This window comes from Micromys minutus, assembly GCF_963924665.1.
Source record: "Micromys minutus genome assembly, chromosome: 31".
In the NCBI taxonomy this organism is placed as follows: domain Eukaryota; kingdom Metazoa; phylum Chordata; class Mammalia; order Rodentia; family Muridae; genus Micromys; species Micromys minutus.
Window position 1 is genome coordinate 13,685,590 of NC_137966.1, and position 23,525 is coordinate 13,709,114.

The 23,525-nt window shown below is 38.7% G+C and overlaps 1 protein-coding gene across 2 annotated transcripts in view; it reads left to right on the plus strand.

Moving 5' to 3' along the window:
• Positions 1-401: 401 nt before the first annotated feature.
• CPEB4 (cytoplasmic polyadenylation element binding protein 4) overlaps positions 402-23,525 on the plus strand; it is a 61,567-nt gene continuing 38,443 nt past the window's right edge. For both annotated transcript variants that reach the window (XM_080942266.1, XM_080942267.1), the window contains exons 1-2: positions 402-2,884; positions 20,690-20,771. In XM_080942266.1, coding sequence (XP_080798392.1) covers positions 1,760-2,884; positions 20,690-20,771 — 1,207 coding nt within the window. In that variant the 5' untranslated portion in view covers positions 402-1,759. The remainder of the gene's footprint in view (positions 2,885-20,689; positions 20,772-23,525) is intronic.

The window sequence follows — 23,525 nt, forward strand, 5'->3', positions numbered from 1 at the left end:
TTATCTAGGTGTTTTAGTATGCAAGATGCCCATTCTCTTCCGAACGTCTCTCTACGGGGTTCTTAAGAAGTCTGCTTTGGGAACCTAAATCGCAAAGAAACCTTTGCCCACAAAAAAGATGGCGGTGCACCGCTTACACTGAGTGCGCGGACCGAAGCCGACGCCGCGCACGCTGGGCGAGGCGCAGGCGGAAAAGGAGGCTCTGAGATGACCAAAGACCTTCCTGGGAGGGGCTCCGAGGCTGGGAGGCGTGGCCCAGTCGGAATTGTAGTGTCGGATTGGTCTTTCGGCTACTAGGCGTGGCCTCCGCGGCACCCCGCCCCCTCATCGAACCGGAAGTGTCTCTCGGTCTTTCCAGCTGGTTGTCATTTCACTCGGCTCGGTCCTGAGGAGAAGGACTCAGCCGCGGCTGCGGGACCTGGGCACCGGAGGCAGTGGCGGCGGCGGCGGAGGCGGCGGAGGCAGCAGCGACAGCAGAGGAAGACGAGAAGGACGAAGGAAGAAAAAGAAGAGCCAGGCGGCGTCCGCAACGACGACAGCTGGGACTGCGGGACCGGGGAAAAGCGGCGGCGGCGGCGGCGGCGGCCCAGCAACCGTGAGGAGAAACAAAAGCCTTCTAAATTATAGTTTCCAACCAGTCTAGGGGAAAAGAGAGCGCGAGCCCAGGGGGGGAGGCTTTTCTCCTTCAGAGTAACTACGGTAGCGGGGTTTTCCTTTTTGTCCATCCCCCTTCCCCCTCCCCCCGGCGGAGAATCGAACTGAGAGAACTGAACAAACCGCCCCTGGGTCCCATGAGGGAAAAAAATCCCGGAGCCGCAGAGAGGGGAAGAGGCAGAAACCGCAGGACCTTCCAGGTCACCCCTTTGCTCCCCGCACCCCCGGGCCGCCAGCTCGCCCTTGTCCAGTCTCGCTAATCCCTCCTGATCGCGACACCCCCCAGAGGGAGAAACGGGTGTTTCCAACCCCTTTCATGGGGGAAAGGAGGCCGAGGGGAGCCCAAGAACAGCAAACGCAGCAAGATCTGCACCCAGAGCCCCAGGAACAGCCCCAGAGGCCCACACTGCACCCTACAAAAGAACAGAAACAGGACCAGGAACAGCAGAAATCTCCCTGCAATCATCTTTCCTTTAGTCAAGGCTGATTTCCTCTTTGGCAACCAGAAATTCACCTCCCGCCCCAGATAACCTAATATAATCTATCTATATATAAATATATAATATATAATGTTCTTAAATTATTCCTGATTTTTTTAACCAAGCTGCCAAGAAAAGAACGTATTCTCCCCTTAATCCTATTCTAATTTTTATGTGAATCTAAACTGCTGAGGAAGACCATATGTGATTGTTAAATTTTATATATATATATTTTTACTCCGCACAATGCTTATTCTTCTATATCCATAGATGCTTGAGAAGCTGTGTTTTTGTCATTCATGTACATTTTCCTTTGGAAAAAGAAAGCGCCTATTTTACTAACCAAAGACTTGATTTTTACCTTTTTCCTTTTTTATTCCCGCCTAGAAATAAGCCCAATTGGATTCATATCAATATTTTAAGAGGTTTTTTTTTTTTTAAGGTTTTTTTTCCATTCAGAGAGACCAGAATTCCAAATCCAAGATACGTAGGGTGATAAAGCTGATCTTTGAGTTAGCTATAAATAAGACACTTCAAGCAAACAGATTTGAGATACAGGGGAGGAAAGACGTGAGACATTAGGTTGTCTTTTTTCTTTTGTGAGATTCTGATTCTAAAAATAATAAATGGGGGATTACGGGTTTGGAGTGCTGGTGCAAAGCAATACTGGGAATAAATCTGCTTTTCCAGTCCGATTCCATCCACACCTGCAGCCTCCACACCATCACCAAAATGCCACCCCCAACCCTGCTGCTTTTATAAATAATAACACAGCTGCCAATGGCAGCAGTGCCGGGTCAGCTTGGCTCTTTCCTGCTCCGGCTACCCATAACATTCAGGATGAGATCTTGGGGTCAGAAAAAGCAAAAAGTCAACAACAGGAACAACAAGACCCTTTAGAAAAGCAACAACTCTCCCCAAGTCCAGGTCAGGAAGCTGGAATACTGCCTGAAACTGAAAAGGCAAAAGCTGAAGAAAATCCAGGGGACAGTTCTTCAGAAAACAGCAATGGAAAAGAAAAGATCCGCATTGAATCACCAGTGTTGACAGGGTTTGATTACCAAGAAGCCACAGGCCTCGGGACTTCCACCCAACCCTTGACATCCAGTGCATCGTCCCTTACTGGTTTCAGTAACTGGTCAGCAGCGATAGCACCTTCTTCCTCCACGATAATCAATGAAGATGCAAGTTTCTTTCACCAGGGAGGGGTCCCTGGTGCTTCAGCTAATAATGGTGCTCTCTTGTTTCAAAATTTTCCCCATCATGTCAGCCCTGGCTTTGGTGGTAGCTTCTCCCCTCAGATCGGGCCTCTGTCCCAGCACCATCCTCATCACCCCCATTTCCAGCACCATCACAGCCAGCATCAGCAGCAGAGGAGGTCTCCTGCCAGTCCCCACCCCCCACCTTTCACACACAGAAACGCTGCTTTTAACCAGCTGCCTCATTTGGCGAATAATCTTAACAAACCTCCTTCTCCATGGAGCAGTTATCAGAGTCCCTCTCCAACCCCCTCTTCTTCCTGGAGCCCAGGAGGTGGCGGCTATGGTGGCTGGGGAGCTTCCCAAGGCCGAGATCACCGCAGAGGGCTGAATGGTGGAATAACACCCCTGAACTCCATCTCACCTTTGAAGAAAAATTTTGCAAGCAATCATATTCAGCTTCAGAAGTATGCTCGCCCTAGCTCAGCGTTCGCTCCAAAATCCTGGATGGAAGATAGCTTGAACAGGGCTGACAACATTTTTCCCTTTCCGGTAAGATATTGTTCCAGTAATAGATTAAGATGAATAAGGAAGTAGTGTGGTGGAGTGTCTGTGGAATGAAAGAATCAGAATTGTTGCTCACATTAGAGATCTTAGGAAATGAATCCGTTACCAGTCTTCATTTTAGCAAACGAGTGTAATCGGAAGAACATAGTTAACTGTTTCGTGGGCCTTAATTTTTCCATTTATAATTACAGATACCGGAGAGTTAGTGATGTCCTAATTATAATTCCTTTCTTGCTTATCGAGAATTTTCTTCACTTGCTTGAGGAAGAATGGTAAAAGAGTAATGTGTAGCAGAAATGTGTTTTATTATGGAAACTAATAAATGTTTTCTGCCTATCTGAAGGAATTAAAAATGACCTTTTTTGACATTGTAAGGGGAGTCACTGAAAGCAACTCAGAGTTCAAGATTTCCTCCTAGTTATATTTAGATGTGGACCTTGCTGTCTGAACTGATCAATTCAGCAATTCCTCTTAGACTTCTCTGCAAATTCTGACCTTTCTTGTGTCAGTAAAGACTACTAGTTAGGGGGAAATGGTACAGATAGTTTCTTTGTCATGCTTAAAATTTATTTATTTATTTTTGCAGTGCTGGGTATACTCACTTCTTTTTGAATACCATGAAGATGTTGATTTCAGAATGCCCATTTTGTTTTTGGGGTTTAATGTTTCTTTCTGGTGTTTGTCTTTTTCTTTTTTTTTTTTTTTTTTTTTTTTTTTGGTATGTGATGCCTTTCACCTACTTGTTTATTTTCCAGTGTTAACACTAGGGGTGTAGATAATTAAACCATTCCTAAAAATAGATCCGGGCAAAGATCATTTGTCTTTGTTGCTACTAATACACCCTTTTCTTCTGGTAGGAATCACATTGTTTTTGACCTAATGAGCAGCCAGTTTGTCTTGCAGAAACAAGGTAAAGGAAATTTCCCGTCTTAGCTCATCATCCCTTGCTACACTCAGTTTATATACTGTAGAGTGATCGTCTCTACATCCTTAGAGATGTATGGAAGGTAGTTAGGTCCATTGAGCCTGTCCTCACACCAACTGCAAAAGGTTAAGTTTTATCATTATCCCACTTACAGATAAGTGAAGTAAACATGGGCTCGAAGCCATGTATACATGAATGTGTCACGCACATGTGTTACAGCAAAAGGCTTATTTTAGATGCACTTCTGCAGGGACTAAAGCATATTATAAAACAGTTGTAGTGTTCCTATTTAAGGGAAGTGAAAGTTTGCTAGAGAGAGCTCTGTATCAGTCCAAGGAGTTAACTAAACATCTCTTCATTCCTTAAGGATATGAGTGTAAGGCACCTTAAACTATTTGGTCAAATTTAGTTTTAAATTTTCTTAAAAAGACTTTTATTTTTGCCTGTCAAAAAGTTGTTGGCATTTTGCTTTTAGAAAATATTACTTTTTGCTCAAGTCAAGTGCAGTTGTCATTTAGTGTCAGGTAAATAGCAGTTCAGGACAATGGCTTTAAAAAAGTTGTTAATATTCCTTAGAACATAAAATTACAGCAATTTAATACAAAGGTGACTTATGAACTATTTATGTATTGCTGATTTAAAAAAACATACTTTTTAACTAGATTATGGCTAGAGTGGGAATTGAATATGCTTGTCTTTCTTGCTGCTTATTACGCTAACAGCAAATTTATGTGAGGTTATGATCATCCCCACATTCTGAGCATCCTAATTTATGATAAAGATATGTTTGGGGAAAATGAGAAGTTCAGTAAATGAATTATCTATATGTGTGTGTCATCTTTTCTCCCTATAGGGGGCTGATGGTATATGTCAAACATGTGGAATCCTTCTGATCAATTTCATTGGTGATTAAACTGATTTATTAAATAACAGACTAATATTGATACTAAAAAGCTGTTGTTAGAAACTGGCTCTTTCAGAGGGTTGGGGATGTCACTCAGTGATAATAGAGCATTTTTCTGGCCTGCAGAAGGCTTTGGGTTTGATCTCCTGCACTGAAAAACAATTACTTTCCTGTTGTCTTTTCTTATCTATTATGCTGGGATAGAAAAAGGGTGGTTGGTAAACCCAGTTCAAATACAGACACACTGGATTTGATAGTGCATGCCTTTAATCCTAGCACTTGGGAGACAGCTGGATCTCCATGAGTTCAAGGCCGGTCTGGTCTACATAGCAAATTTTAGGCTAGTGAGGCTACATAGGGCTAATCCCCTCTCAAAAAATAATTTTTTTCAAATATGAAAAGATTAGAAAATAGAATTTTTTTTCTCCCCATCTCCATCATTTTTGCTAGTATGAGGTTATAATATTTGTATACAATCAGGATAGTATGGAATTATTATACTAAAAAGAAATTACATAAAATATATCTAATATTGAGCAACAGTTAATTAGTTTGAAATGAACCATAATGCTTTTTGCATTCAATTTCTACAGGTATGTTTATGTTCTGACTATATGCAGAGTTTTAAAATTAATAACGTTTAAAAATTAAAATTATTTTTTATGTTTGTGTGTGTGTGTGTGTGTGTGCACACACACACACACACACACACGTATACATGTTAGGGTCAGAAGATAACTTACAAGGGCCAGTGTTGTCCTTTCACCAGGTAGATCCAGGAATCAAGCTCAGGTGGTGCTTTTATCCAGTGTGCCATCTTGGTGGCCTGACCCCACCCCCACCAGCTTTTTTTTTTTTTTTGTCCATTTTTAATGGTCTGTTTTGTCCACATTCATGAACCCTAATTAGGCATTCCAATAACCCTCTAACTGATCCATCAAGGAGGTATATTTTGAGGGAAAAAAAATTGGTTAAAAGTTGCTTCTGACTTTTTACTTAGCCTAAAACTTAAATTTATGAATTGAGAAGGCATGAATTAAACCCTGTTTTCAGACACATTAAGTGAATATGCATTTAATAATAGGTAAGATGCCTTTATACTCTAAGCGCTTTGTATGTATTAATTTACTCAATAATCCCAAGGTGGGAATTATTGTTTGCATACCATTAGTTATACTGTGGAGCTCTTTGCAAAATCCTAATATAGATGGGGTGAGAGGAACTCCTCCCCAAGCCAGTAAGATGAGAGGAAAGAAGTTAACCATATGTATGACCAACAGCTGAGTGTAAACCAGAGAGTTTCTGCTACCCTGGAGGCTAAGGCAGGTTGAAGAGTCTAGAAGTTATGGGCAGCTTGAGTAACAGCGAAAGTTGGCTCATAGAGTTTTAAAACTAAAAAAAAAAAAAAAAAAAAAAAAAAAAAAAAAAAAAAAAAAAAAAAATTAAAAAATATATATATTTGTTTATCAACTTTAAATGTTAAACTTTATAACTTAAGGTCAATACTTAACATTTTATTACATTTATTTATTACATAGGTATATAGTATTACAATAATACTTAAAATTATTTATTACATTTATCTATTGCATTTATGTATACATGCACGGAAGTCAGAGGACAGCTTGCAGAAGTGGTTTCTCTTCCACCACCATGTAGGTCCCGGGGACTGAATTTAGGTCATCTAGGTTAGCAGTAAGGGCATTTACCTAATCTCACTGGCCCAAAATCCTTTTGCTTTTAATTCTGAATAGTATAAATTAGAGTATAAATTAGAATGGGTGAGATGCCCTCAGATAGGCTCTACCACTTCCTTTAAAAGGATCTCTCAACCCCATGACATTTGTTGTATTGTCCTAACTTTAAAATAAAGAGACAAGGCCCATATTCATGTGACTAAAGGTTAGTTTGACCCTTACTTTTAAAATAAGGTCCTATCTGTCCTGCCAAACACATCCTGAAAGCTCCAATTTCAAAACCAAATAATAGATTGGGATGCACGCCAGTAATTTTATTTGAATATAGCACCTTTTTGGAGTGATGCCTAGATCTGTCCTTACAGGAAAAGTAGAGCAGAATTCCTCAGTCTATATATTATTATCTAAAGCTCCTTCTATATTCCCATCTGCATTAGCTAAGAACTAGGAAAGCGGCCACAAAGATTGTCCTCCATCTTGATTGGTAGAGGGAGAATTCAGTAATTAATTAGGGCTTCATTTGCTCTTACCTTAGACACATCACTTTGTTACGTTTTCTGAATTACACAAGTAATTCTTATCACTATAATAACTTATCTGCTATAGTCAATTTAGTATTCTTAAAATTATATCTCAAACTGTGCTTAGAAACAGAAAGTCACTGGAGTGCCTCAGGTCAACAAGTCTTAGTGAATTATTAAAAAATTGTCATGACATACAACCTCATTCCATTTTTTATTATTATTTTTTTAATGTGACTCCAAGCTAGTGGGTTTTGTTTGTTTATTTGTTTGCTTGTTTGAATAGGGAATTTTTTGTTTGACTTAGAGAGAAACCAATTTGTAATTGTGAAATATGTGCTGGATGGCTCTAGCTGTGTCAGAATTGAAATACTGGAAAACATTCTGGGAAAATCCTGTGAGGTACAACATCTTCCTCATTGTAGAGAACTTATAACTAGGTCTATTATTTCCTGATGGAGCTGAAACTAGCTATTTTTAACCCTTCCCCTTCTATGTTTTCCTCATTTTAAAAAAGAGATTTATTAATTTCTTTTTCTTTTTTTTTTTTCTTTTTTCTTTTTTTTTTTTTTTTTGTGGTCTGGGTGGTTTGCCTGTATGTTGTGTCTGTACACCTCATGAGGCCTAGTGCTGCAAACCTGAAGACGGCAGTAGGTCCCTAAGAAGTGGCGTTACAGATGACTGTGAGCTGCCCTATTGGTGCTAGCAACTGAGCCCAGGTTCCCGCAAGAGCTCTTAACCTCCAAGCCTTCTCTCTAGCCATCGGGGTAGAATTTCTAACTGTATTTTGTGTGTGTCTGTGTGTTCAGGGAAGCCATGAAATATGATCAAAACTTGTTCTAAAACGTATCGGGAAAAGTTTACTTATTACAAGCCTAGTGAATAGGGTCGTTGCCAGTTAAAACTAGGAAGGTAATATTTAGCTGACCAGGGTAAGCTTGTGAATAGTCCTTGGTGGTTCTCCTGAGGAAGAAAGCATTGAAAGCACTCTTAAAATGAACTTAGGCTTATGTTTGAGTTTTACGGTTTAAATTCATTTTGTCTTTCAACTTTTCTGTCTTGGTAGAGTAGAAATAGGCTTGAAAGCTCATTATTGAAAACACGCTGTTCCCAATAATGCGCTATATATACCTGGGCTTTTGTTTTCACCACAGATAAGATAGTGCGAACAACATTCTCAGCTTTAAGGCCACAAGCACACACCCAGTATGACTATTACTCTCTCTTAACTTTTTGTGACAAATGTTCATGTTATTTCATGTGAACTATTCAAAGATGTGTTGAAGAAATTAAAAGAAAGTTTTTGACTTGATCTATTTAGGGCAGGCTACACATTTTAAAATTTAATTTTAGTGTAGTTTTCACCACGTTTGATATTATTGAAATGAGATTGAGTTACATTTTCTAATTTTAGAAAATTACTGGTAGATAGATAAAATATAGATATATTAGTACTTAAGTCAGCTTCTACGTGTGAAATATGAATAACTACTGAGAAAGACTATTCATGTGAGGCTGAACTGTGCTCGGACTGAGACGTACTTAAAGCTGATGCTAAACCCAAAGTAAATGGCTTGGAGTAAGTCCCTTAAAGTTTGGAAGCTGATAGCTTATTAAGATAATAATGGTGAAGGATTATTCTAGGGCACCTTAAATATGTGGTCATGCTAAAATCGAAAATGTGTCTCTCAAATGTTGAGTAAGATTGTGACGTGAAGACAATGACAAATGTAGCTGGCGTTGTCTGAGCAGTTCTGAGCTCAGCACTATGTGTCTTATTCTTATGTTCCTGCTTGCTTTCTCAGAGTGCCATTACAGGCAGTTTTATATAGATATAAAACTTGCATTTAAAGTTTGCCTTTACTGATTACCATTTGGTCACAGAGTATAAATAAGTAAAGTTTACAGGCATACAAAGTAGAGCTTATTTAAGACTTTATTTCTAAATTTCCAATTACAAATTTCCAAATGTTTTAGTAATGGTCACATTTTCATATCACTTCTGTTTTGCCTAAACTTGAATCTTTTAGTTTGCTTTAAAGTTTAATCACTTAGCTCCTGTATTAAAATGGAATTAAACTATTAGGTTAATTTATGATTTCCTTAAAATATTAAAGAATGCATGCTGAATATTACTCAAACATTAGAAAAGGTTAGAGAGAGGTTTTAAATATATTATCAAATCATTTTTGTGAGAGCCCTGTACCTATTTTATAACATAGTTGCTCAATAAATTTATGCTAAAAGTTAAAGTATAAAATAAAATTTTAATAAAATGATATAAACACATTTTAATATTGCATATGTAAATATAATATTAAAAAGTCATACAACAACCAGTTTAAATCTGATACTATTTCCAACTTCTTATGAAAAGTCACACATTTTCTATTAAATATATTGTTTTTTAATATATATTTATGCATTCATTAATACATACATTATAGTATTTAAAGCAACACATAATAAAGTTCATTTTTGTATTTTAGACAGGGTATCACTGTATAGTCCAGAATGACCTGAGACTTGCTATATAGCCTAGGCTACCCTTGAACCTATGATCTCCAGTCTCTGCCTCCACATGTTTTTAGATTACAAGCATTTACCACCATACCCAGTATTTTCAATAGTCTAACTCAATGCAAACCTTTGGATACCAGAATTTTGGTCTTGCTTCAAGTCAAAGAAAACCCAATCAACTATTTAAACTTTGATTAGCATTAATCAGCCTATATTATTCAGTATTTTGAAAGATTTTTGCATAGAGTTTTATTAAAAGTTTTAGGCACCAGGTATGGTGATAAATGCCTGTCTCATGTTTATGGACCTAATTGTTAAACTTTAAAGCTATGTATAAACTGCAAAAGTACTTCCCATATTGTACTGTACTAAAGCTGGACAAGTTTGAATTTGCTGAGTATTTTTTGATATACCCAGTCATTTTTGTATACCTAAAGTAAGGTAATCTTTTGGTGTTATGTATTTCAAAGCCATACTTGTCTTTAAAATGTTATGTAACATTTTAAATAATAGTTCTTTCAGAAATCCTAGAAGGATGTATCTACTTATTAGGTTCACTGTGCTAACTAGTGAAACATGCTGTCATTTTGTTGTCTATGACCTCAAGAACAATTCTACCCCTAAATAATCTTAATTATAATAAGTCAGATTTAGACTCTAAATATGGCTTTACTACTTACTAATCATATAATCCAGGACAAGCATGCTACTTTTCTGATTCTTTGTTCATTTCTTTTCTCTGGCCCTTTTGAGAATAAAATGAGATTAAATCTTATATTTGTCTCCCAGAAGATTCTGTTATTAAAAGAAAACAAGATTTCCAATAACAATATTAGTTAGGGTCAGCAAGTTGGCTCAGCAGGTGAGAGGACCTGTGGCCAAGACATATATGAGTTAGATTCCTGAAATCCATGAGGTAGAAGGAAATAGACAACTCCTACAAGTTGTTCTCTGATCTTCACACATACACCCTTCTAGATAGCATTTGTGCATGCATGCACAACACACACACACACACACACACACACTACACAAATAAATGTCATTTAAATGTGGAAATTACTGTAGTACTGGCACATGACGATTTAACTTAATTTTAAAGAATATTTTTTATAAATGAAGTATAATTTTAAACAAAATGGTTGCATATAAACAATAGTGGAACTCAGGCTACACAACAATCTATATTTTTCTGAGTACAAATAAATACAGTATTCAGCTGGTGACTTTATCCCCCTTTTTGGTAAGGTTTTCTCCCCCATGACTTTTAATATTTTATTATGGAAAATTTTAAACATTGAGTGTCCTGCACTCCCATGTACATGTCCATGGCTTCCGCAGTCACTGGCTCCTGACAGTCCTTTCACCTATACTCAGGACTCTAATCTGCCTTATATCTTAAAGCAATTCCTAAGCAAGGCAGGATTTCATTGTGAAAGAACACACTTCCCAAAGATACAAAGTCTTTAGAGTATTTGCAAAGAGTATCTTCCAAGGGTCTTTTAAAGATACTGATGGCTCACATTTCTGTCATGCCTGTTCAGCCTGTTTTTCTTACTCTGCCTAGTGTTACTCCCACAAACAACAGTGGCCTCATCTCTTTCTGAGGCATTAAAAAAAAAAAGTAAATAAAATAAGCTCAGCTAAAGCAACAAATAAGCTACTGGTGACTAGAATCTCAGTAGAGTAAAATCTCAAAATTCTTTAATTTTGGCCTTCTTATAATTCTAGGCTTCTGTACAGTTGTAGGCATGGTATCTGAGAAGAATTAAAAAAAAAAAAAAAAAAAAAAAAAAAAAAACAGGACAGGGCTGTGCTTTGGAGGTTGTTTTTCCCTTTTGTTTATAAAAGGAATTCAGGGATTTGAGGTCTTTGGGAGGCCTGTGGAGTGCTTCAAACCTTTCTTTCATTTGCAGTTATTCACAGTTAATGGGTTGCAGTAGGATTATTTGTCTATGGCCAAAGAGGGCCTTCTCATGAAGAGTACAGTCTGGGAACTTCCAGTTATGTTCTTGAGAGTTGAGTCTGTTCTGCCTAGGAGACTACGAATATGGGGCGGCCTTGTTAGAGGTTGAGCATTAGGTACTTCTTGTCATCATTGTCAAGGGTTGCAAAACATGTCTCAACTTAGGCATAAAAATTATTCATTTTGGGTTGCTGTCCCTCTGTTAACTGGGCACTGAGCTGGCCAGGCAGATATGGAGAAGAGGAACTCTAACAACTGTTTAGTGTCTTTATGACCCGACTTAGTATCCCAGGACAGCATTTTAGTTTTGTTTACTTTCTTTAAAACAATGGCCTCTTGTGGTGAGTAGCTTCTTAAATAGGAGAACATTGCCTGAGATATTTTTGGATGCAGAGGTTTGGGTTTATTATGATAACCTGTATGAAACTGGCCATAGTAAAGCAAGGAGCAACTGGATTATTCAGATACACCAGTAGCTCGTTTTCAAAATGTGGCTTGTGCATTCTTTTCTTCTCTACCGCAGAGAGAAAGTGTGTAGGGATGTACACTGAGTGTGCCTGCTAGCCAGCGGCCATTGGGCCTCACTTTACATACTATGTCTCTTTTATTTCTCACCAGTTCTCTATTTGTGTGTGTGTGCATGCATATGAGTGTGCAGGTGCAAATGCTCATGCACACACATGTATAGATCAGAAGAGGATGTTGGGCAGACAAGACCTCTCACTGGATAGGAAGCCTCAGCATTTTGGCCAGGCTGGCTAGCCAGATAATTCCTGGGATCTGGCTACCCCACAGTACTGAAGTCACAGGCACATGAAGTTTCTAGCTTTTTTCTTTTTTTAATGTTACTTATAGATCCTAGATTTTTCTCATTTTTACTCTTATTAAAATGACATTTATTTCTCATACATGTCCTGATACAGTTTCCCCTCCCAGTTTCCTTCCCATCCTTCTGAATCTACTTTTTTTTTTTTTTTTTTTTTTTTTTTTTTTTTTTTTTGTCTCTCATTAGAAAAGAACAGGTTTGTAAGAAATAAGCCCCAGACATAACCAAATAAGAGGTAATAAGATAAAAAAAAAATCTTAACAAAATTGGACAAGGCAGCCCAACAGAAGGAAAAGAGACCTAAAAGCATGTGCCTAGCTTTCATGTGGGTGTTTGAGCTCAGGTCCCTGTGCCTGCAGAGCAAGTGCTCTTACCCCAGCCTTCTTCTTAGTCCCTCATCACAATTTTACAGAGGTGTGTGTGTGGGTGTGTGTAGAGGGTCAAGATTCCTTATCCAGTAAGTAGAGATTTAAAATCAAGTCTTACAGTGGACCATTTTTTTCTTCTAAGCCAGTCTGGAAAGACTCAGTAGCCAAGAAGAAGGAAGTCCATTGAACTAATGGAGTCAGAATGACCAGTTTTGTGCTTTAATTCCAATAAATTCCAACAGCTTTTTTTAAAAAAAAATCACTTTAAGGATTTTTATAATATTCAACCTATATAAATACATGTTGCATTTAGTGAAGGGAAAATAAAAGGCAGTTTCCTCAAAGGCTTTCTGAAGAGATCTTGTGATTTATCACCTCATGTGGGAACTGAATGGTTTATGGTTCAACTATAGTTTAGACTTCTGTGAGGGAACATTTAGTAACCTAAGATGACTCTTTACCTTTGTTGAAGGTGTTATGATGAGAAAGTACAGACTCCGAAGAAGTATGAGGTGCTATTAAATATCTTTACTTTGCTCTTCACATGACATAATTGCCTCTTTTATGCCTGACACTTACCTGCATCCAAGCCATGCAGACCCAGCAAAAAATTGTATACCTTGTGGATGTCACTAATGAACACTCTTAAGTTGTGGCTGACTTATTTAAATAAATTTTTAAAAACTAAGTCTTATGAAGCCAGACTTCACACCACTCACAGTGAGTGTGACTTTTAAGTTTCATGTTCCCAAAATAGGATAACAAGAGTTAGTGACTCCACATGGTACTTGTAAAGAACTAATGCAGATAAATGATGCAAGGTTTGTGTGGGAAGGGCAGCTCAGAGCCAGGAGGAACAAGGTGGCCTCTTGCTTTCTTGGTGGCAGTAGCTTTATAGCAAAGTGTGCCTGTGCCGTGGGAAGACTGTAGTCCTGTCCAGGGAGATAAGCAGCAGCCCATCTGTCTGATGCAGCCTGACAGTGTTGAGGGACTCTAGGGAAAGAAGTGTGTGTATTCTGTGCTGGGGTGAGAGGCCTTTTTGAAGCAGAGTCCTGAAGGCTAACTGTACAGTCACCTCTTTGTGATTTGTGGACATAAATAGCATTTCATCCAAGACGAATATTTATATTTTGGAAAATCTTGGATTAAAACTCCCATAGTTAGCTTTGATTAACTATGAGCTCTCCCAGAGCTTTTCAGGCTTCCTATTTGTTTTGGCAGCTGACTCACTGGCATAGACTTTCCTTTTGAACCAAAATATTTTCCTTTCCCTTCTTCACTAGGGAAAATTTAAGCCAGAACGAGAAACTTCCACAGCCTGATATGGATTAAGAGCAGGCTGGAAGTGATCATAGGAAGGGAAGGAAGAATTTTGGAAGGGAGTTGAATTTTTGCTTGGACTCTTACTAACCTGGTTACATTCAGGTAAACCTGTTTTGTGTATCGGACCACTCTGGTAGCACCTGAATACAGGGACACATGTTTATAAAAAGAGCCAATAAAGAGTGGTTAGCATGGGATGTATTTAAATGAGAAGATTTGCTCTGAAGACAGAATCCCTGAACACAAAACATCATCCAGTATAAAATGTATAATGTGATGGTTGGTCTATTGCTCTTACCTAGTGAGCATGCATATCCCTTTAAATAAGAGTGAAACATCAGAAAAATGTCTTGAGGGTCTCTAATCTAATTGATAGAAGCAATAATATTCCTCTATAACTGATTTTCAAGGAAAGCCATAATATTTAACAAATGGCAGGTACTGACATTTTACATAAAGATTCATACTTGGTGTATGACAAGATCACATTTGATAAACAGTGTGGACCAGGATGTGCGTTACAGATCCTTAATGGTAGACTGTGAATCTTAACTAAAGAGGAATAAACATGTATGTCACCTGCCTTTTTAAATGGAGTTGGCTCATAGAGCATTTGCTCAACAGCTTTGAGAGGAGACACATTAATTAATAAATGTCTGCAGGCAGGTATGCTATGTTGTAAGATAAAAAAAGGAATGATGAGCCTAAAATAACAGATTATAAATGTCAGGGGTAATAGTGACAGTCTAGGTGCCAGGTTCGTATTTTGTTTGCTTTTAATGGCGAACTACCTGTTTTCTTCAAGAGAAGCTCCCCATTCGTTGCAATTGAACTTGATTTGTATTTTCTGAAGGTATGTGCTATATAGAGTTTGGAATTTTTCGGTCTGGAGAACAAAGCTCCTCTCTTTATAAGGAAACTTAATGTTTCTAGTAGCTTATTTAAGATGGACTATATACAGTTAATCAGGATAATAGGGTGCAGACCACACCCCCAAATAGCTAAAGAAAATAATCTGCTGATGGGATGTTTAATTAGTAGACTTTAACGTTTTGTCCTTAGTCTCATATGGAGACTTCTCAAAAGTGTGAATTCTTAGGCTCTCATTGGGGTGACTCCGTAGTTTGTTCTTAAACCCCCAGGTGGTGCTGAGGCACCCTCAAGTAAAACACAGGTGGCTGGGCATGGTGGTGTGCACTCTGGAGACCGGGTCAGAAACAGGTGGAGCCAGCCTTGTCTACATAGAGAGCTCTCGGCTGTCTCAAAAAAAAAAAAAAAAAAAAAAAAAAACAAGCAGCAACAGCAACACAGTTTTGACTTAGATCACCTGAATGTTAAAAAAAAAATGTTTTGGCTTATGATTCTAGCTACTTAGTAGGCAGGTAGAGTTCAAGACTCTTAAAACCAGCCAGTTACTTGCGTATATCTTAATGTTAAGTTAACAAAGTGTAACAAGTGGTCTCCGTGATACTGTGCCTGAAATCCTAGCACTTGATAAGTTGAGGCAGGAGGATTAAAAGTTGGAGGTCATCATGGTCAGACAAGAACACTCTGCAGTAGGCAAAGGTACCTCTGCCAAGGCTGATTCCCTGAGCTGAAGGAGTTATCTCTGTTACCCTATCCCAACATGCACACAAAGAAAATAAATGAAAATGTAATTTAAAAAAGAGAGTGAGAGGTCAGTCAGAGCTACACAAGAAGAATCTATCTTCAAGATAAACCTATACAATAAAGTGAAGCCAGAACATTGCTATAAAGGTGTTTGTGGGGCCTTGAAACTATTGGTGTTATTTCATATTTATGGGTAGTTATTGAGTCCCTAGGTTTTAGAGCCTGGGTTCAAATTCTGTTGCACTGCATAGCTGACATGACGAAGTCATTCTGTCACTGTAAACTGCATTTTCATCTGTGAAGGGAGACAGTTGAATATACCAGATTATATCAGGCTTTTGTGAGGGATAAGTGCAAGGATGTATCTAATATTTGAAATCAGCTACCAGCATTATTGCTATTACAACCAGTTCTGCCAATTTGGTTTGCAGTTGATAACCTGCCAATGTTTGTCATGGATGTAATGTGTATTCCTTACCGAACTGTCACCCCAGTCAGACACAGGACAGGGCCTTGTATCCTCATGTGCTTTTCAGATTTCTGTTGCATCCTTGTCACCATTACACATTTGTTCGTTTTTATTGTTGCTGCCATTGAGCACTATTTGAGGACTTCCTGTTTTCCAGACACTTGCCATATGGGTGCCCTCAGAGTCCTTTGCACAGTCCTCCTCCCTTACTTGGCATGTGAGTCTTAGTGGTCGGTCCTGTGATGATTGATTACCTTGTCTAAGGTAGTGTCACTGGCTTTGGAATGAGGCTTGAATCATAGCTGTGCTGATGAACTCAGCAGGGACTTGCCTGTGCAGTAAACTGTATGTATTCTCCTTAGTCTTAGCTTTTACTACTAAGTGGGAATAACAGATTCTAACTTAGGAAGTCTGAGGCTTATAATTCAGACAGCGCTGATCACACATGATATGCAGTCACTGATAATTGGATACTAGCCCTAGAAAGCTCTGAATACCCAAGGCACAACTCTCAGACCATATGAAGCTCAAAAAGAAGGAAGGCCAAAATGTAGAAGCCTCAGTCCTTAGGGGAAAAAAGAAAGAAAGAAAAGGAAAAAGGAAAAAAAATGCATATTTATCATATATTATTATGTAACAAATTTTGTGAGCTATAATAGTATTTTATTTTAAAATAAAAAATGTTAAAAAAAAAAAAAGACAGTGCTGATACAGTACACAGATTGATGGTGGGTACTTACTTGGTGCTTAGTATAGAGAAGTTCAACTTTCCTCCCAAGGGAGCCTGGCAAAGGTAGTTTGAAACAAATATATTTGTTGGTTGTAGAAATGGTGAAATATTTAATTTTTACAATATATTTTATCTTCTTCTCAAATCATAAAGGTAAAATTTTTTTAAAGTTTGTTATTTTGCTTTATGTTTGCATAATGGGCTGCTTAAAAACTGCTGGGACTATAGTTCTGTGGGAACTTTTTTTTCTTTTCTTTTTTTTTCTTCTTTTTTTTTTAACCCCACAGAAGTCATCAGGTTCAATGTCTAGAATCTGAGAAAGAAAATATACATTCTTCAAGAGCTCAGACAGTTAAGATATTGGCAAACCAAAAGAAGAAAATTGGCTGAGGATATAGCTCCTTACCAGAGCACTTGCCTAGCACACGGAAAACCCTGGATTCTGTTGCCAGATCTGCAAATGCAAACAATTGAAAGGCATTTTGTGCTAGGCAATAGTAGACATCTAATGGAATTCCTTCCTTTTCGGAACCATCCTGCAGAAGTTGAGGCTTCCCAGTGTCTAATACGCATCGCACTCTCTTCTCTTTTGTCATTGGCTGAATTAAGACAAGCTGTCACTTGATCAACTTTCTATCTTACAGATACTTTCTGGGAAATAAGTCCTAGAAACAAGTCAGCAATTATATGTGGTCCATTTTGTAGTTGAAAGAGACAGAGAATAATCTTAAGGGGAAAAATTTGGAAATCAAGCCCTCCTTGATAAACTCAGCAATTAAATATTAAAAATAGAAAAGATCACCAAAGGAGAAAATTAAGAACGATAGACTTTGAATCCCCATTAATAAAAAGCTAACTTGACCAAATATGTGCCCTTTGACCCCTTGAATTACCAGAGCACTGAGGAAACAAATGCTCCCTAAGTGTAGCTTATAGTAAGTCTAGTTGCTAGTATGTTTGGGTTGTGGGCAAAGGTACCCATTTTAGTGAGGTTAGAAAGATGGAGTACGTGTGCCACTGAGTTCTTCGACTTTGCATTTCATTATTGGCGATATCTTGAGGCTCTCTTTTCTCCTTAAACCATATAGAATCTGGGAATCTGCCTCAGCACACTGTACCTAAGCGTCAGTACCAATTGATCCACATTTACATATTGGCATTTACTTGTGAACCTGTAATGAAATCACAGCGAATTGAAAGAAAAATAGTATGGATATAAAAGGGATTGAGGTAGGATTTTAATCCAAAAATTACCGGTATTTACATTTTTCACTTAAGATTCTAGTTTGACATACTTTTCCAGTTAAAGTCAGTGATCATTAAATTTAGTAGGAGTCCACGTTTCGTATCCATGGGTCTGGGGTAGCCATGATGTTGTTTACTAAGTTTTTCACCTAGTAAAGTTTGAAGTTTACTGAGGCATTTGCTAGTGTCCCATTAACATACAGAATCTTTCTCAACTTACTAGAAGTAGCTTTTATAAAAGGAGCCACACAAAATCACTGTTAGATTTTTTATCAGCTGCTTCTCTTCATTTTTTGATTGGCAAAATGCAAATTCTGGTCATTCACAAGGCTAGTACTTCTTTAGTTCCCTGGGAAAGATTAAGTAAGCTGTTTGCCCTGTCGTTCATTTTGTCGTATGGAAATGCACACCTGCAATGGGCAATGTATAAGCAAACCTTAAGACAGTAGAGAGTCAATATTTCACATGCTTAACGCCCTCTTGAAGACACCCACATGTGCTTTCAGCAGTCATTTTGAGCTCCTGCATGCAGTGGTTGTGTTTATCACATAGTGATACAGAAGGATGGACAGTTCACGGCGCAAACATAAAGAAAATGGCATTTCAACAAACACATCACCGCCGACCTTCTGCCATCTCAGACCCTTCTGGGTAGTCCTGTATGGCTAAGTGGTAGGACTGACTTGGCTCACCGCCACCCATTTGAGGTCTCTGTAGTGGGATATATGATTTTAGACGTCCCACTAGAAGCATTTGATGTAAAACAGGTCCTGCCCGGAGGGCCCTGTCAGAGGATGTAGCAGGTAAATGCTTTATACTGACTATGGCTTTGGTAGATGACCCAGGTATAAGCAGAGTTCATCTTCTTCTGGAAAGAAGAAGAATTCAGCTGCTGTGGATTGAGGTAGTATGAATTGGTGTTGACTCCCAAGTCTTGCCTTACGTCTCAGATCCATTTCCCTTCTAAAAGAAAGTGCAGTAAGGGGTTAGATGTGATGTTGCACTTGAAGCCATTAAAATAGAGCAGCCTCTCCTTTTACACATTCTGTACCCTAGAAAGTCTAATTCTGGCTGTATGCCCTACTTCTGTGGTATCTAATTGACGAAGGAACCCGAAGAGTGAAAAATGAGGAAGAAAAGGCTGGACAAATCATTTCTGGAGTGAGTGGCACTCCTAGAGCAGAATCAAATGTTAAAGCACCTCACCCCAACTCTATCCCCATTCTCACCCCAAATCTCCCACCCCTAAAGGCAAACCTGCAACATCCTCTCTTCTAATATTGGATTAGATCCAGATGTAACTGTTCCTGGACTCCCTACACTGCAGAGTATCAGAAAATGATTAGTTCAGTGAACATTGCTGAGTATCTGTATATAGGACAGGGTAAGATGGAGCGTTTTCATTTTAGGGAAGTATAGTGCAAAGCGTCACAGAAGAGGGGGTGCCAAGTTAGTCAGTCATCTTGAGTGGAAGATATGCTGTTAGCCTAGAAGTTAGATATCAAAGTAAAAAAAGTGATGTGCCAGCAAGTAAAAATCAAATCAAGAGCAAGGCAGAACAGTCTGAGGCACAGAATTAAAAGATTTGGTGAGTCAGGGAAAGCATGTTGGTTGGTTGGTTTTGATTTTAAACAAGCTGAAACTTTGAGTTAATAAGTAATTTGGAGCTATGTGGATTCTTAGCATTTAAAAGGCCTGGGCTTACTACCAAGAAGAAAACACAGAGTAAGTAAAAAAAAGTCTGAGTAACTGCAGACAGGTGCAGAGTGTGTCAGGCTCGGCGAAGTCCTCTTGAGTGGGGCTCAGAGGTTTTGGGTCTGGATCAGGTGTCTGCATTATCACCTTCTCTCTGAGTTAAAACCTTTCCATGCATTTTAACTTCTCAAGCTGAGCTTCAATTTAAGTCATTGCTTCATAATTCCCCTCATCTGAGGAACTAGCACAGTAGAGTGGTTATAACTTTTCTTGTTTCTTACTCTGGAGGTAGACTTGATTAAGGTCGGGCAAGCTCTGTCAAGTGAGGAAAACAGTGTCTAGTGTCATTATTCTATCATAATCAATGGAGAGGGAACTTTATATGTATTTTTATATGTATTCGTAGTATAGTGTATGCTCTGGTAATGGTAGGGGTGGGTGTGTGTGTGTTTGTGTGTCCATCAGGTTTCTCCCCACTCCCATCTATTTCCGGCTTTGTTTTTGAGACAGGGTCTCACTGAATTCGAGGCTCACTTGATTGGCTGACGTAAGATTTATTCAGTTGACTGCACATTGTTTCAGGGATCTGCCAGATTGATAGAGAGCTACTGGAACAGTTTGGAAAGGTTGGCCCTATTAATCTAGTCTTGATTTGGGGAAAAGATTGTCATCCTTTTACATTTGTTACTATTCTTAAGGTGAAGGCTTATTTTAATGGTTCAGGCTTCATTAATAAAAGTGATGTTTTGTTGAATTCTTGTCAGAAATAAAACCAGTCCCTAATGAGCTCTGTGCATTTTTTGTGTGTCTTGATATTTTGGAAGTGCTAGAATATGTCCTGCTAAGTGCAACTTCCTCTTGTGTAGGTAAATGTGGGGGAGGGGATTGCTTGGAACTGAGCCTCAGCACACACTGGTGCTCTGCTGCTGTGCTATCTCCAAAACTTCAAACCCCATTTTAAAAGTGGCCTGTGACTGTTTGTGTTTACAGGATCGCCCCAGGACGTTTGACATGCACTCACTGGAGAGCTCACTCATTGACATAATGAGAGCTGAAAATGATTCCATTAAAGGTAAGTTGAGAAATAGAACTGTTCTATTTTAGCAGTAGTTAAAGCACACTATCTGGTTAGTCTGCTAATGTGTCTAGTAAGTTGTATCCATTCTACACATAAACTTTTTGTTAAAAAGCCATATTTATTTGATGGGCATCTGCAGTAGAATCCATTATGATACCAACTAAGAGTGGGCAGTTCACTCAAAGACTATACACACCACTGATGTGTCACAGACAGAAATCCTACAAGTTCTAAAATGTGACAGTGACTGCATCACCAGGGAGAATTCACCTGTTGGTGACTTTTGGCTTAGTTTTACAACTTAAACAAATGTCCCACAATTTCTGATTAAAATCTTTTGTAGCTTTTTTTTTTTCTATATATGATGATTTAAAAAATACTATACCTGCTCAGAGTCTGGTGTCAGGTTTTTAGTGACTGCTAAGTTACAGTTTTGAACAAGGCATCCAGTCTCACCAAGCCTTTTCTTCCCCTTGCTAAGAGGCTCACAGTCACTTGGAGCCTTAAAAGTTAAATAAAACAAGTATGGACCCTACCCATGCATGGAATATGCATTTATCATGCTGTCTTTTAATGTCTCAGATCATGCTACCATGTAGCCACCCTGATGATTGTCAAGGCAGGTGTTCTTAGGACTCCTCATGAAAACCCCACGAAAGGAACCCTTCCCATAAGAGCCTCAGTTTACTAGGGAGCGCTGGGCGGAGAACTTTGCACTGAGGCAGGGTAGCCTGTCGCAGCGCTGACTAACCAGGCCGGTTTCCCAGAGGTTAGTTAGCATGTCGTATTACTGACACAGTAAAGCCTTTAAGAATAAACTTACTTTTCCTTCAGAACTATTTTTTAATTTTTGAAATATGGTCATACCCGCTCCCCACCCCCAAACACACACATTTCCCTCTTCAACTGCTTCCATATCCCCATAAGGAATCTTTGTGTGTCCTGCAGATATGAGAAATAATATTTATGTTCGTCCATCTCATGAGGCCACTTAGAAATAAGGACATTTTGAAGTCGTTTAGGAGTGTTTTGAAGGTCCTTACCTTCTGGGTGCATGTTCCAAGATCATGTTCATACATGAAGAGAGAAGCTCTTTCAGAATTTGCTGGATCTAGTACGACTCCAACTCAGCCTTTTCCACTTTCTCTTTTGTCAGAAAAATGAGGAGAGTTAGCACCAGAAAATTGTACTTTTTCAAAGTAGCTCAAAGAAAAGCATATGTTGATTTCTTGCTTTTGTACTCTATAAGAGATTACCAATTTGGGGACATTGAATAAAGAGTACATAGGGGTTTCTCTGTAGTACCTTTTGTAAATAATTGTAAAATTATTTACAGGAAAGAACATTTTAAAAATTCTTACAGCAGGTTTTTGAGAACCTCCCTTGCACTAGCTGTTGGGAAAAGTTGGTAGAAAGACAGTAGGTACACATTTTAAGTTACGTTTCTAGGAAGCAAGCCTCTAACTAGGATTTAAATATAAAGAGGTTTGTACACAATGTATAATTAACTGAAAGATTTCTTTGGTTTATCAGTTTTACCCAAGATATCTAAGGTTAATTTTTCTTTTTTAGTTTGATAAATTACTACATAAGCCTCACTTTTTATTTTGTATTCTATAAAAAACTTATTCTCACTAATATTTACTTAAGTCTTTTCAGCTGATTCTGTATGGAAATCAAAAGTTAAGTGATAGAAAAAAATCTGTGTAGCCCAATGTGGGAGCATAAGAAGGCTGTGGAGCTGTAGCACAGCGGGAGGACAAGAACAGCTCTAGATTTTCCTGTCCTTCCAGCTGAGCTGATGACTGTGCGGTTTCAATGACAGCATGTGTCTGTCAAAGTTAACGTATGGCCTGGCTCTGGAAGACACTCCAGAATGAATGTGGATTTCACTGTTATCTACTGCCTTTCATTGTGCCTATCACATGAGGAAGCCAGGCTCACTTCCTTTCCGTAGTAAATGAACTTTGTAGCTGTCTTTTTGCTACTTTTGTGGGTTGTTCTTTCTTCCACCTTCTCCACTGTTTTTCTTCCATTCTTTCAACACTAGATAAGAGAGAACAAAGGGTAGAGGGGAAAGGAAAGAGCTTTCTGAATAAAGTCAGGGTGTGGACAGAGGGTGATGTTTATCATTAGACTACTTCCTGCTGACCAGGGGCATGAGTTCTTTGGGGCAAGTTTGATCTTTGCTGTCAGGATATCTCATTTCTTCTTGTTTCTTTTTTGCACACACACAACAACCAACAACACCTCTGCCCTCCTGGAGCCCTAGCTTTTATATACCCTCTGAAAAGTCCCCAGAATTCCAAATGTCACTGTCGCAGAAACTATCTGCAGCAGGCAAAACCACCACAAAGAGCACAAGCCAAATCCTAGAGCACAAGCTACAGAAAGCTTCTGGGGACACTCTGAAGCATTACCATATCCCATACCTGGGATTAAAAGGAAAACATATTCTTATAATATTTCTGTGTTTTTTAAAGAAACAAAACTCCTAATTTGTAACTATAAAACTTCACATTTATTTCTTTAGAAAAACAAGGAAGAATTCATAGATGGAGGCGTGAGCCTAGAACAGCAATTCAGAATTCTTGGCTTTCAGACGTCCCCACTATTGTGTCAGCGCAGCCTACACTAGCAAATGCAGCCCAGCTCAGGGTCTGCTTCACCTCGTGCAGATTCCTCTTCCAGCCAGAGCCCTTCGTACTGCGATGCTTGAGTCTAATAGTGATTCTATCTTAAGATTTC